This window comes from Tamandua tetradactyla, chromosome 14 (assembly GCF_023851605.1).
Source record: "Tamandua tetradactyla isolate mTamTet1 chromosome 14, mTamTet1.pri, whole genome shotgun sequence".
NCBI lineage: Eukaryota > Metazoa > Chordata > Mammalia > Pilosa > Myrmecophagidae > Tamandua > Tamandua tetradactyla.
The window spans coordinates 93,066,065-93,078,620 of NC_135340.1; the positions used below are offsets into that span (position 1 = coordinate 93,066,065).

The 12,556-nt window shown below is 46.6% G+C and overlaps 1 protein-coding gene across 4 annotated transcripts in view; it reads right to left on the bottom strand.

Moving 5' to 3' along the window:
• Positions 1-3,259, bottom strand: part of FAH (fumarylacetoacetate hydrolase) — a 53,210-nt gene extending 49,951 nt beyond the window's left edge. For all 4 annotated transcript variants that reach the window (XM_077128527.1, XM_077128524.1, XM_077128525.1 and 1 more), the window contains exon 1: positions 3,074-3,259. In XM_077128527.1, coding sequence (XP_076984642.1) covers positions 3,074-3,154 — 81 coding nt within the window. In that variant the 5' untranslated portion in view covers positions 3,155-3,259. The remainder of the gene's footprint in view (positions 1-3,073) is intronic.
• Positions 3,260-12,556: the final 9,297 nt, after the last annotated feature.

A 12,556-nucleotide genomic window follows, 5' to 3' on the forward strand; every position in this document is an offset into this window, starting at 1 on the left:
GCTACTCGTTCCAGCTCCATTTCTAACTCCCTGGACCTCGGGCTCCTCTTCTGGAAAACGGTAACTGTTATGAGAGCAAAGGGCTGGGCCAGCTGGGCCCAAGTGGTCGCCTACTCAGGGGAAGTGCAGGGCAGACCCATGAACATTTCCCTGACCCTCATCTCCATACCCAGCTGAAGGCAAGAGGGAGCCACTGCCGCCCAGAAACCCCGAAGAACCTGTTACAAGCTGCGGCTGCCTGCTTCCTCAGCTGCAAACGAAGCCTAGAAGCATCGATGGTAAGTTCTGCCCTTGTGCCAAGAACCCTTGAAACACAGTTTGGGAGAACAAGTCTCTCTTCTTTAAACCTCAAGAGTTATTTTCTTCAGTGCCAGATGAGAAGAGCTCACAGCTGGGAACCAGGGTGCTTGGGCTCCCAGCTTGTTCTGCCATTCCCCACCCTATCACCTTGGGCAAGTCCCTGGTCCTCTCCAGGCCATCAATTCCCATCTCTAATTTGAGGGAGATGAAACTAAGAAGAGAGAGCTCATTGGTCTAACTTTAAGAGAATTAATGTGCATTGTCTCTGCTTTATCATGTTTAGTCATATCTGATATAAAGTTACCCAAAGGAAAGTTTCACCCAGCTCCCAGGTTTGGGAGCTGATGGATATGGATTCCAGCTCCAAATCTGCTCTACTGGCTGAGACCTGGAGCATGATTCTTAGCCTTCCTGAGCTTCAGCTTCCTCATCTGTAAAATGGGGACAATAAAACAATGGCAGGTCATGAGAACTCAATATCTGTAAGTCTCTTATCACAAGAATAGACATAAGGTAGATATTCATTCATACAACAAACATTTACTGAGCATCCACTGTGTACCAGCAGCACACCAAGGCTGCTAAGGCACTGGGGATAGAGAAGAACAACTTGGTTCATGCACTCGAGAGGCAAAAAGAAACAGCAGGGTACAAGGATGGACCAGAAGTGTGGCCAGGATGAATGAGGCTCCCATTCAGAGAGGGAGTTGAAGGGAAAGACGTCTGTCTGAGGTGACATTTAAGCTGAATCAAGCATGCAAAGAATAAAAGGAAGAGCGTTCCAGACACAAGAATCAACCCGTGCTAAGTCCCTGAGGCAGCAAACTGCTCTTAGCATGTTCCAGAAATGGAAAGGCAGCCAGTATGGCTGGAAAGAGGCAGAGGACAAGGCAGCAGAGGCAGGCCCGGACGGCAGGGGCTTTAACGAGGCACCCAGCGAGTCCGCTCCAGACTAACGCAGTTCCCACTTAGAGGCGACCATCCCGGCCTTCACGGAGCGTGCCATTACACACTCTACTAGCTCACGAGCAATGTCACCTCGTGTGTCTTTGATCCCAACTCCCAGCCTCGGGTCTAGCCCAGACTTGGGGTTTTTAAGGATACACTGAATAACAGAATGGATGAAGTTATGGCTGGATTGATTAGCTGTTGTTCAACCCAAATTATAAAGGGTTGGTGGCAGGCACGGGAGATGGGGAAGCCTTGCTATGCAACCCTTGGAACGTGCAACCCTCGCAGTGGTAGCTTGAGATGAGGTCACCCCCACTTCTAGAAAGCCAAGGCAACCATCTCCCCTACTCTCATCAGAAAGCAACGGAAGAGATTTTTCTCCCAGTCGTCCCTGATTGCCATCTCTGTGCATTCTCATATGAAAACAGCCGCGTGGGGTATCTGAAGGCTTCCAGCCATACCCTAAGGGACATTAATTCCTGATTCATCTGGAAAAACAAGTCAGGGCACCCTACCAGGATGGACCTGCCCCTTGCAAGCAGTCCCTTCTCATTGATTTTGCTCCCAGGAAAGGGGAGGGCACATATAATGAGGACAAAGTGCAGAGAAGGCTCTGCAGCAGAGGGTGGTTGGCTAATGCAGGTTATGGTTCAACATATCTTGTCTTTTGTCCCTCTGGGGACTGAGTATTAACTTTGTGGGTACTTGCAACATCTGGTCAGGGCTGGTCAGTTGTGAAATCACAGGTGTACTCTTCTAGAACAGGGCACTTGGCACAGGCAGGCCTACCAAAGGTCAGCCACTTGGGGGCAATGACCAACTGCATAGAAAGAGACCCAACTTCCAGGAAAAGGCCCACGGCCAGCAGCCCCATTCAGCAAACACTTCCTGTACACTGCTGGGTGCAAGCAGATTCCGGGGTTCCATGGTTCACTGAGATGAATCAGGAGTTTTCCTTTAAAGCTAAGAGCAGAAATCCAAGAAAAAAAAAGAAATATATATATATATATATATACACATACACAATATACACAAATCCAAGGGAATCTGCTTCTCCCACCTAGGGACATTTCTATTATGTATTTGCTGATAAACCCCCAGTGTTCAAAGATTTCTTGATCAATCAGACTACACTTAGTAAGCAACAAATTCCCTGCCCTCAAAGGACTGCTTCTGATCAGCAAGGGAAAGCCAGGGAGCACACAACTAACTTGGAAGAATTTCAGCTGCAGGCAACTGCACGTCTCAGATCCCACAGATTCACCGCCAGGAAATGTGCGTGTCCCTTTAAGTTGCTGAAATTACCGGGGTGAATCCAGGTTTCAGGGTTCTAGGGTTAGGGTTTAACCCGGGAAGTGGAGAGCCGCCACAACCTGGTGTCTCAGGGGAAAGAGGCCCCGCAGCTTTGGAACGGGCAGCATGGCTGAGCGTTTCAGGTTCTCAGTAACCACAGTCGTGCTTGTCTGCTTGTCCGAGGGGGGAGGCTGCACTGCACCGTGCACTGAGGTCCCAAACGACCCTGCAGAAGCTGAGGTGCACCGCCAGGAAGTCCGGACCCGCGAATGGCTCCCCGGGAGGAATTCCTTGTCCTCCACGGCCCCCCAGCCCGCTTCATCCACTCCCAGGAGCAGGGGACGGGAACCGAACGCCAAAGGGCACCAGGGGTCTCGGCCAGAGGCGTGCGGCCAGGAAAGGACGGCCGACCATCTGCGAGGCGCGAAGGCCTGGGCCGGCTGCGGAGAGGCGGAGGGGCTGGGGGGCGGCTGAGGGGGGTCCCCTGCCCTCCCTCCTGGTGCCCGGAGGCCGAAGCGCGGCTGCTCACGTTGTCTTTGGTGGAGAAGACTCCGTAGGGCAAGTTGTGGATGGGGAAGTCGGAATGCTCGGCCACGGGAACGAAGGACATGCTGGCGAGCAGCGAGCACGGCGGCGGGCGGCAGGCAGTGAGCGGGGCTGGGCTCGGGGAGAACTGCAGCAGGGCCGCGGCCGGGGGGCTCCGGCGACACGCTCAGGACCCGCCCCCCAGGCCCCGCCCCCAGGCCCCGCCCCCAGGCCCGCCCCCAGGCCCGCCTCCCGGTCCCATCCCCCCAGTCCAGTCCTCAGCCCCGCCCCCCGCCGCAATGACGCAACACGGACCTGGCGGTTCCTGTCCGCCCATTGGTCCCGCCGGGAGCGCCCGCCCCCCTGCGCGCCCCGCCCCTCCGCCCCGCGCGGTCCTAGGGGAGCCCCCGCCAGGGGGGCATCGGCCAGGTTGCCGGCCCTGGGCGCCCGGTTTCCTGGAGCGTCTCCGCCCCTTGTGCAGAGGCCGCGTGCCCTGCTCCGGGGCCGGGGGAGAGCCGCGTTTCCTCCCCGGCGCGGCCTCCTGCGCTGCGGGCGAGCGCTCCGCTCCCGCGCCTCTGCCATCGCGCACCACGCTGAGCCATCCGGCCGTAACTTCGGCTCGTGCCTGGTGAACGGGGCAGTAACGTCTGTTCGGAAGCCTTAAAAGGATGAGAAATAATATTCTGAAAGCGGTAATTCACTTGGTTATCTCACATTCCAGTGTTGAAACGACGCTGACATGCTGAGTGACCTTGGGCAAGTTATTTAACGTCTCTGTGCCTTGGTTTCCTTCTCCATGATGTACACGGCGAATAAAGATAGACCCGACTTCACAGAGTTGATATGAGACTTGAAAGAATTGATATTTGTGCAACACTTAGAATAGTGCCTGGCACATAGAAACTATATGTGCATGTGAAAAAAATAAAGAGGAGAAAGTAGGGCGGGAGGAGGTAAGGACTTCAATGGTATTTTCAGTTAAAAGGTGGTTACAGCTAAATGGACTCGCATTGTCTGAATTTGAGATCTGCCTCTGACATTATTAACTCGGTGTTTAATCTTGGGCAAGTTATGCTCTGCAAATACCCATATTCTCATCTGTAAAATGGGTATAATCTTACCCTCTAGGACTGCAGTGATGGTCAAATAATGCCTAGCACAGAGTTAGTAATAGATTAATTTTATTTGTTGTTCGTTCATCAACACCCAACGAGAAAGTCGGCTATTCCTTTGTTTTTGAGTTTTGCTTTTCTTTATGAAGTCATAACCAAAAAAGGAGAGAACACTGTAAAGGAAAAGTGGTTATCACTGACTGAAAATAAAATGCAAATGTCTTAGAAATTTAACAGAGTTATTCTTCAGAAGAGAGCTTTAAATTATAAAAGGTGCAGAGTATACAATACTCATCAATACATGAACTGGCATTTTAAACACAGGGTCTTCTTAATATATTTTTACTATAAACAACAAACACAAGCATTCTTGGCATACAAACATTCTTGACATGGTTACTATCAGTGGCTCACAATATCAGCACATAGTTTTATATTCATCACCATGATTCCTTTGAACGTTTGTATCCCTCCAGTAAAAGAAACAAAAAGGAAAAAACTGGGCAGGCTGCTGTGGCTCAGCAGGCAGAGCTCCCACCTGCCATACTGGAGGTCTGAAGTTTGATTCCTAGTGCCTCCTGCCCACATGCAAATAAAAAAAAAAAAAAAGAAAAAACTCCTACGTGCCATGCCCCACCCCTCCCTCTTATTGACTGTAAACACTTAGTTTTGACAAATATCTGCTTTAGATATTTCTCATGACGTTATAGAGTCAAAAGTTCATGAATTAATGGACACACAAACAGAACTGAATAAACATACATTTGAAAACCAATTTGTCAAAAATCCTAGAAATTACTTTTAAAGGACATTTTAAGGTTGCCGAACATCCCAGGATTGGTCAAAATAACCCTTTCCTTTCAAAACCGTTTTTTACCATGCAGAAGACCTGGGTTCGATTCCCAGACCATGCACCCCCCCACCCCCGCCCCCAAGGAAAAAAACAAAATGAAACATTTTTAAATATGAATCATCATCATAAACGGAGAGGAAAACCTAAAAGTAAGTAAGTTGCAACTGCTTTGCCCGGACTGTTGTATCCTTTCCTGTCTTCCACTGCCTTCCTCCCTAAACGGGTTTAAATCCCCCTCACTCCTGAAAGCACAGGTTTTGTCAGCAGCAGGCCCCAAGTCCCCAAGCGGCTGCTCCCTGTCTGCCGTCCTCTGTGTCCCCACATCACCTCTAGAAACACCGAGGCTGTGAAAACAGCCTTTTCAGCAGGATCAGCAGTGTCATGCATGCCAAATGACTTATACTTAGTAAGGAAGTATTAAGACTGTGAGTGATTTATGTTCTTAGAAAAAGGGAAAGAAAGGGTAATGCATTAGGGTAGATTCTAGCTGCTGTCTGTAATCACTCACGGTCCGCTAGAATGTGTTGAGATCACAGCTAGAGCCAAGACCATGAACGCGTCCTGGGGGGGTCCTGCATGCTTCGGACGCTCGGGGTGATGTCACAGCCTCGCAAAGTTACAAGTCTGCAAGGAGGGACGTGCCTGAGGGACTTGAGGAATCGAACAGTCAGTGCCAAGTTAGAGAGGCTGGGAGTGGACAGGCTAATCGGAGACAGTGGGGTCTAAAACCAGAAGACCTGGGACACGGGGATGCTGCAGAGGGGATCCCCCCTTCCTCGGTCCCCTGAAGGGTGGCGTGGCGCCCCCCACAAGAGGCTCACTCTAGGCCCGGCCCCCTGGTTTCATCTCCCTCCCGAGGGCCCTTGCCAAGGGCTGCCCATGGTTTTGGTGAGTCTGCCCAGGGGTGAGATGAAATCTGACCTGTTCTGGTCAGTTCCAGAAAAGGGGAAAAGAGGAAGTGAGTGTCTCAACTCTGTTCTGTGACATTGTAGTCGTTTCAGGTGGCACTCCTCACCTGTTGAATTCGAGCTGCCCTTCAGGTGCAGAGAAATGAATTGTTCACTGCTCTGTAGTGACCCCGCCCTCTTTCTCCTAAAGTCAGGAGCTGTCTTTCTTACTGTGTGTGCAGCTTTGTGAGCACCTACCAAAGCATACCTGGCACAAAATAGGGGCTCTATAAATATTTAAGTGACTCATAGACAATGATTGACTAAAAGGAAATTAGTCGATAACCAATGAGCCTCTATGCCAGGCACTGGGGATTCACCAGCAACACAGCATCTTCAATTCCTTCTTTGAGTATGTGCCATATGAGGGATGATGGACTAGAAGCTTCCATTGACTAGACACAAGTTAACGGAAGACGAAAACCATGTAGAGAGAAAACCCAAACCCTTTTTTAGGGGAAAAGAGCAGGACAGATGTGTATGTGGGAATATGGTTGAAGGGGGAATAAGATTTCATAGTTTTAAAATAGCCTTGCCAACCCACTAATTATATACAGTGGCTGAAAACGCTAAAGCTGTTCCCTATTTGGAAAACAACATTTTAAGTCACTTGCAAGTACATTATATTTTCTTTTCTTTTGCCTTTATTTTTTTAGGGGGTGGGGGGTGGAGGGAGTAGGCATGTACATTATAAAAATAATAAAAAATAATTGTAAGGGAAAAATATTGTCCATAGCCCCACTAGCCTAACAGTCTTCGCCTTTTCATGTCATTCTTTCATTCCATTTTTACGCACATGAATTTTCCATCTTCGTAAACTTTACATAGAGGCATTTTCTCAGCCTCTCCTTACGTTATTCCCCTGAACATTTTTCCTTGTGGCCAAACAGGCCCCGTCATTATCATTCTCGGCAGCTGAGGGGGTTGCAGTGTTTTAGATGGTGATCGTGATGTTCAGGGAAGGTCTTCAGAGACAGGATGTGCCCCTTTTTCCTAGATGATTGTCTGACGGCAGCGGATTGCAGAGGCAAAGGGCTTGCAGGATGGGAAGCTCCACCCCGCAGTGCTGGCTGCAGCCTCACCCTGCCTCCCTCTGAGGCTGAAACAGGACGTAGCAGAGGTGCAGCGGCTGCCCTCAGACCCCAGAGTCTGACAATTGACCCCATGCTCCTCTGCGAAAGGAAGGGCTGGGCTCAGGGACACTGAGTTCTGACGAGGACGCTGAGCAGCTGGCAGTTGCCATTTGGGTAGGTAGAATATGGACACTCTTTATACAAGAATCAAATCTTTGAAGTAATTCTTATGAGAACTCATCCATATTTCTAGGGTGAGTCAGTGGGACACTGAGAGAGGTTGTTTTATATATATAACCTGATCTTTAGAGATAAGAATGAAGCCAAACAGTTTGGGCTTAAAGTAATTCAGAACACAGAGTTAAGGAAGACAGTGTCTACATTTTAGAACCACACATACTCTTTGAGACCAATGGAAGAAAGGTTTATTTGATCTGGAACTGAAATTTTCTGTAGTGCATAATCTAACTCAACCTATCTGTATAGGTCGTTTGAACGATTGAAACACAGGAAGCACAGAATAAGAAAGAGGTCCTTTAATCCTGTATAGATTATTGTAGTGACTGGAAACATCCTAGAGTGTATTAAGCAGATAATCAAAAACTATTTACAAAGTTCCCTGAAGGAGGGGAGAAAGAATATGGAACTATTAAACCTTACTGTCAGGGAATCCCATGATACTGCATCAAACATTAGGGACACCCAAATCAATAGACCATGTCCTCAATCATGAGGCTTACTCTTGTGAATCTTATGTAGGTAGCGGAGAAGCTTAGACTACCTATAGGCATGCCTAAGAGTTACTTCTGGAGGACCTCTGCTGTTGCTCAGATGTGGCCTCAGTCTCTCTAAGCCCAACTCTGCAAGTGAAATCATTGCCCTCCCCCCTACGTGGGACATGACATCCAGGGGTGAAAGTCTCCCTGGCCACATGGGAGAGGACTCCTAGGGATGAGTCCAGACCTGGCACCATGGGATCAACAATTCCATCCTGACCAAATGGGGGGAAAGAAGTGTAATTAAGAAAGTATCTGCTAGCTAAAAGAAAAAATATGAGAGAATCATATGGTAGCCCATGACAAACTCTGGGAGGTGTCCTGTAACCATTTGTTGAAGAGTGCTTTGAAAACGATTGCCTTTTTATTTCTTTGCTTTGTATATATGTATACTATACAATAAAAAAAAGTTAAGAAAAAAAAAAGAAGCTCTACTCCTCCGCCATCTGCCCTCCTAGCTTATTATTCGAAACCTTCCGGCCCACCCCCTGTGGCTGGACAGACTTCAGGAGTCTTTGAAACTTTAATTATCCACCACACCTGCAGCTCCCTTCTGAGGGACATGGCCCTAGTCTGTTCTTTCCTCCATAAATTCCTGTGGTTCCTGCTGTGCATTGAGTGAAATCACTGCAACTCCTCTGGACACAGTACACTGGACGAAGGGTTGGTGCACAAGCACCGGCCACCACTTTACCCGCGGGGCCCAAGGCCAGCCAGTTGTCTCCGGAGGCAGAAAGAACAACCCAGGCAGAGTCTCTCCTTTCATTTACAGTTCTTAGTTTTAGGGAAAAGTACTCAATGTGCACGTATTGGACACAAGCCTGGACGGAGCTGACTGCCTTGTATTCTGTCATTTGATGAAATGGATAAAATTCAGCTACTTCAGAGTCTAAGAATTCAGGCTCGGGTGAGTCAAGGATTGACGGTACAAATCAATCAGAACATACGGATGCCTTCACGACATGTTCACCTTTCCAGCTTCTCATACTAAAAGTACTTCCTGTGGTTGAACAGGCACCAGGCAGAGCAGTTACAGATCCCTTAAACCATCCCTTTAGCAGTCTTTGTACTTCAATCCCTCAGTCAAGAATGTCTGTCTTCCCTTATTTTCCTGAAAAAGTTAGCCTTTGAGGCTCAACAGGAACTCCACCCCCTTCTGTTCCCATAGTGCCATGAACAAAACTCTACCGCTGTCATTATAGCAGTACCGTTTACCTGCATTTCACCCCTGTAATTATGAGCTCCTGCAAGTCTGGGAACAATATTCGGCTCCCGGTGCCCAGCAGAATATTTGGCACATGACGGGCAGAGATCGAATATTTTTGTTAGAGGGAAGATCTGCCCAGGCCAGACCACATCTTCATGACCTCTGCTGAGCAGGACATCCAAAGCATATGTAAATCCTCTAGACCATTGCTAGCCAACACAATGTCCTTCAATGATGAAAATATTCTGTATCTGTGCTGACCAACACAAGGCCACATGTGACTACTGAGTGTTTGAAATGTGGCTAGTGTGAATGAGAAATCAAAGTTGGATTTTTAAAAACTTTTATTGGAGTAGCATGTACAACTCAAAATTTCTCATCTTGACCACTTTCAAGTACACAATTCAGTGTTCAGTATACAAGAGTCACAATATTGTGAAATCATTGCCAATATCCATTTACCCCAAACTTTTTCATCACCCCAGCCAGAAAGTCTGTACCCATTAAGTAATAATTCCCTCGTTTCCCCCACCCCACCTCCTGGCCTCTGGTATTATGGGATAATCTACTATCAGCTCTAAAAATATCCTTCCATCCAGGCATTTCATATAAGAGATCATACAATATTGGTCTTTTTGTGTCTGGCTTATTTTGCTCAATATGTCTTCAAAGTTCATCCATGTTGTGACAGAATTTAAAGTTTGGTAGTTCCACAATTTTTCTTCTAGCTGCTCCAAGACACTGAGACCAACAGAAATATCAATATAATGATTCAGCACTCATACTCATTTGTTAAACCAGAACTTCTCTGTATAAGTCCGCCATCACCATTGATCTTTCTCCCACTTTTTAATTTTTTTACTTTTTTTTATTGTATAATATAGCTTATATACAAAGCAAAGAAAGAGCAAAGCACCAGTTTTCAGAGCACTCTTGTAGAGTAACTACTTGTTGAAGATCCCAGAGTTTGTCATGGGCTTCCAAACCATTATCTCAGATTTTTCCTTCTAGCTGCTCTAGAACATAGGAGGCTAGAAGGAATAAATATTTTTTATCATCACAATCAACTTTTTTTTTCTTTTTTTATGAAAAATAACATATATGCAAAAAAGCAATGAATTTCAAGGCACCTCACAATTAGTTGTAGAACAGATTTCAGAGTTTGGCATGGTTACAATTCCACAATTTTAGGTTTTTACTTCTAGCTGCTTTAAGATACCAGAGACTAAAAGAAAGATCAATTTAATGAATCAACAATCATGCTCATTTGTTAAACCCTACCTTCTCTGTATAATTCCACCCTCACCTTTGATCTTTCTATCCCACTCTTTAGGAGTGTTTGAACTATGCCCATTCTAAGTTTTTCATGTTGGAAGGGGCTGTCAGTAATATGCGGTAGGGAGATGGAGCTAGCTGATGTTCTGGAGAGGCTGGGCCCTCTAGGTTTCAGGACTTATCTGGTTCAGGGACGCATCTGGAGGTTGTAAGTTTCTGGAAAGTTACTCTAGTACATGGAACCTTTTTAGAATCTTGTATATTGCCCTAGGTGTTCTTTAGGATTGGCTGGAATGGTTTTGGTTGGGGTTTGTTCTAGTTTGCTAGCTGCTGGAATGCAATATACCAGAAATGGAATGGCTTTTAAAAAGGAGAATTTAATAAGTTGTAAGTTTACAGTTCTAAGGCCGAGAAAATGTCCCAATTAAAACGAGTCTATAGAAATGTCCAATCAAAGGCATCCAGGAAAAGATACTTGGTTCAGGAAGGCTGATGAAGTTCAGGGTTTCTCTCTCATCCGAGAAGGCACATGGCGAACACAGGCAGGGTTTCTCCCTTGGCTGGAAGGGCGCATGGCGAGCACAGCGTCATCTGCTAGCTTTCTCTCCTGGCTTCCGGTTTCATGAAGCTCCCCGGGAGGCGTTTTCCTTCTTTATCTCCAAAGGTCGCTGGCTGGTGGACTCTCTCTTCTTGTGGCTATGTCATCCTCTGCTCTCTCTGAATCTCCTGCTTTCTCCAAAATGTTTCCTCTTTTATAGGATTCCAGTAAACTAATCAAGACCCACCTGAACAGGTGGAGACACGACTCCACCTAATCCAGTTTAACAACCAGTCTTGATTGAGTCACATCTCCAGGGGGATGATCTAATTACAGTTTCAAACATACAATACTGAATAGGGATTAGAAGAAATGGTTGCCTTTACAATATGGGATTAGGATTAAAGCATGGCTTTTCTAGGGTACATACATCCTCTCAAACCGGCTCAGGGTTTCATAAGTTATGATAGGTAGCAATGTTTAACTGAAGTCTGCATAAAAATGAAGTCCAAAGTATCCTCTTACCTCTATTTGAACTCACCTTAAACTATGTTTAATCTCTAAGTAGAATACAGTAACAGATATACGTTTTGCCTAACAATACTCTATTGTCTTGTGTACAACCAAAACCCACCAGGTCTCTCCAGAATAAAGTGCAAGTCCTCGGGTAACATTCACTCTTAAATTTGATATACTGTACCATAAATACTATACCATGAACAATACAACTTATGTCATATGACGAGGGGATAAAATAGAGAAGAAAACAAAGATATTTGCTTTATGTACGAATACAAACATACTCATAACAAAGCAAGGAAGAAATTTTCATACCATCACAGTCCTCGTTTCTGTAACTGATCACGTGGTCGAAGTTCATATTTCTCACTACCTTCTTCCACTACCCATTCCATGCTCCCTTTCCCCTCAACAAGCACTTCAGCTGGCCGTGGTTCTTTGCTGAGTGGGGTGACCCAAACCTTCATTCCTGAAGTTTCAGAGCCATTGGTAGTCCTGCCTAAGGATTGGGGTGTTGCAGTTTTCCATTGATTTTAATCACAGGGCAGGATAATACTACAAGACACCCTAGGGGATCTTGCGTATTCCAGGAAAACTCTTGTTTACCTCCATTGTGAGGTTGCAGTCCTCTTTTCCCTTGACAGTCAGGATCACGCACCCCTGCCAGTAATCTCCTTCTTTGCCTGTTGATTCAGAGGCATGAGAAGTCCAAAGTGATCAGAGGCAGTCTAAACTTTCAGATCAATGGAATCATTGTTTCTCCTGATGGGAGCACACTTCCTTTTGTAACTAAGACCTGTAGACCAGCAGAGCTTAAGGTTTCAGGGAAAGGAAGCACAAATCTTTTTTGTGGCTCACTAGGGTGATATTGAGTGGTGCCACTCCCATGTCCACCCGTTGGTTCCTGGACACATGGATCCTGGCTATGGGGAAAAGGGCACCATAGAGTGGATGCTGGTAGATAGCATACACAGCCTCCTGGAGAACACTGCCCCAGCACTGCCAGGTACTGCCCATAATTGTCATCATAATTGAGTCTTCAAAAGACCATTCCACCGTTCTATCAAGCCAGCTGCCTCTGTATGATGCAGAACATAGTAAGACCAGAGAATTCCATGAGCATGTGCTTATTCCTGCACTTCATTTGCTGTGAAGTGTGTTCCTTGATTAGGAACAATGCTGTGTGG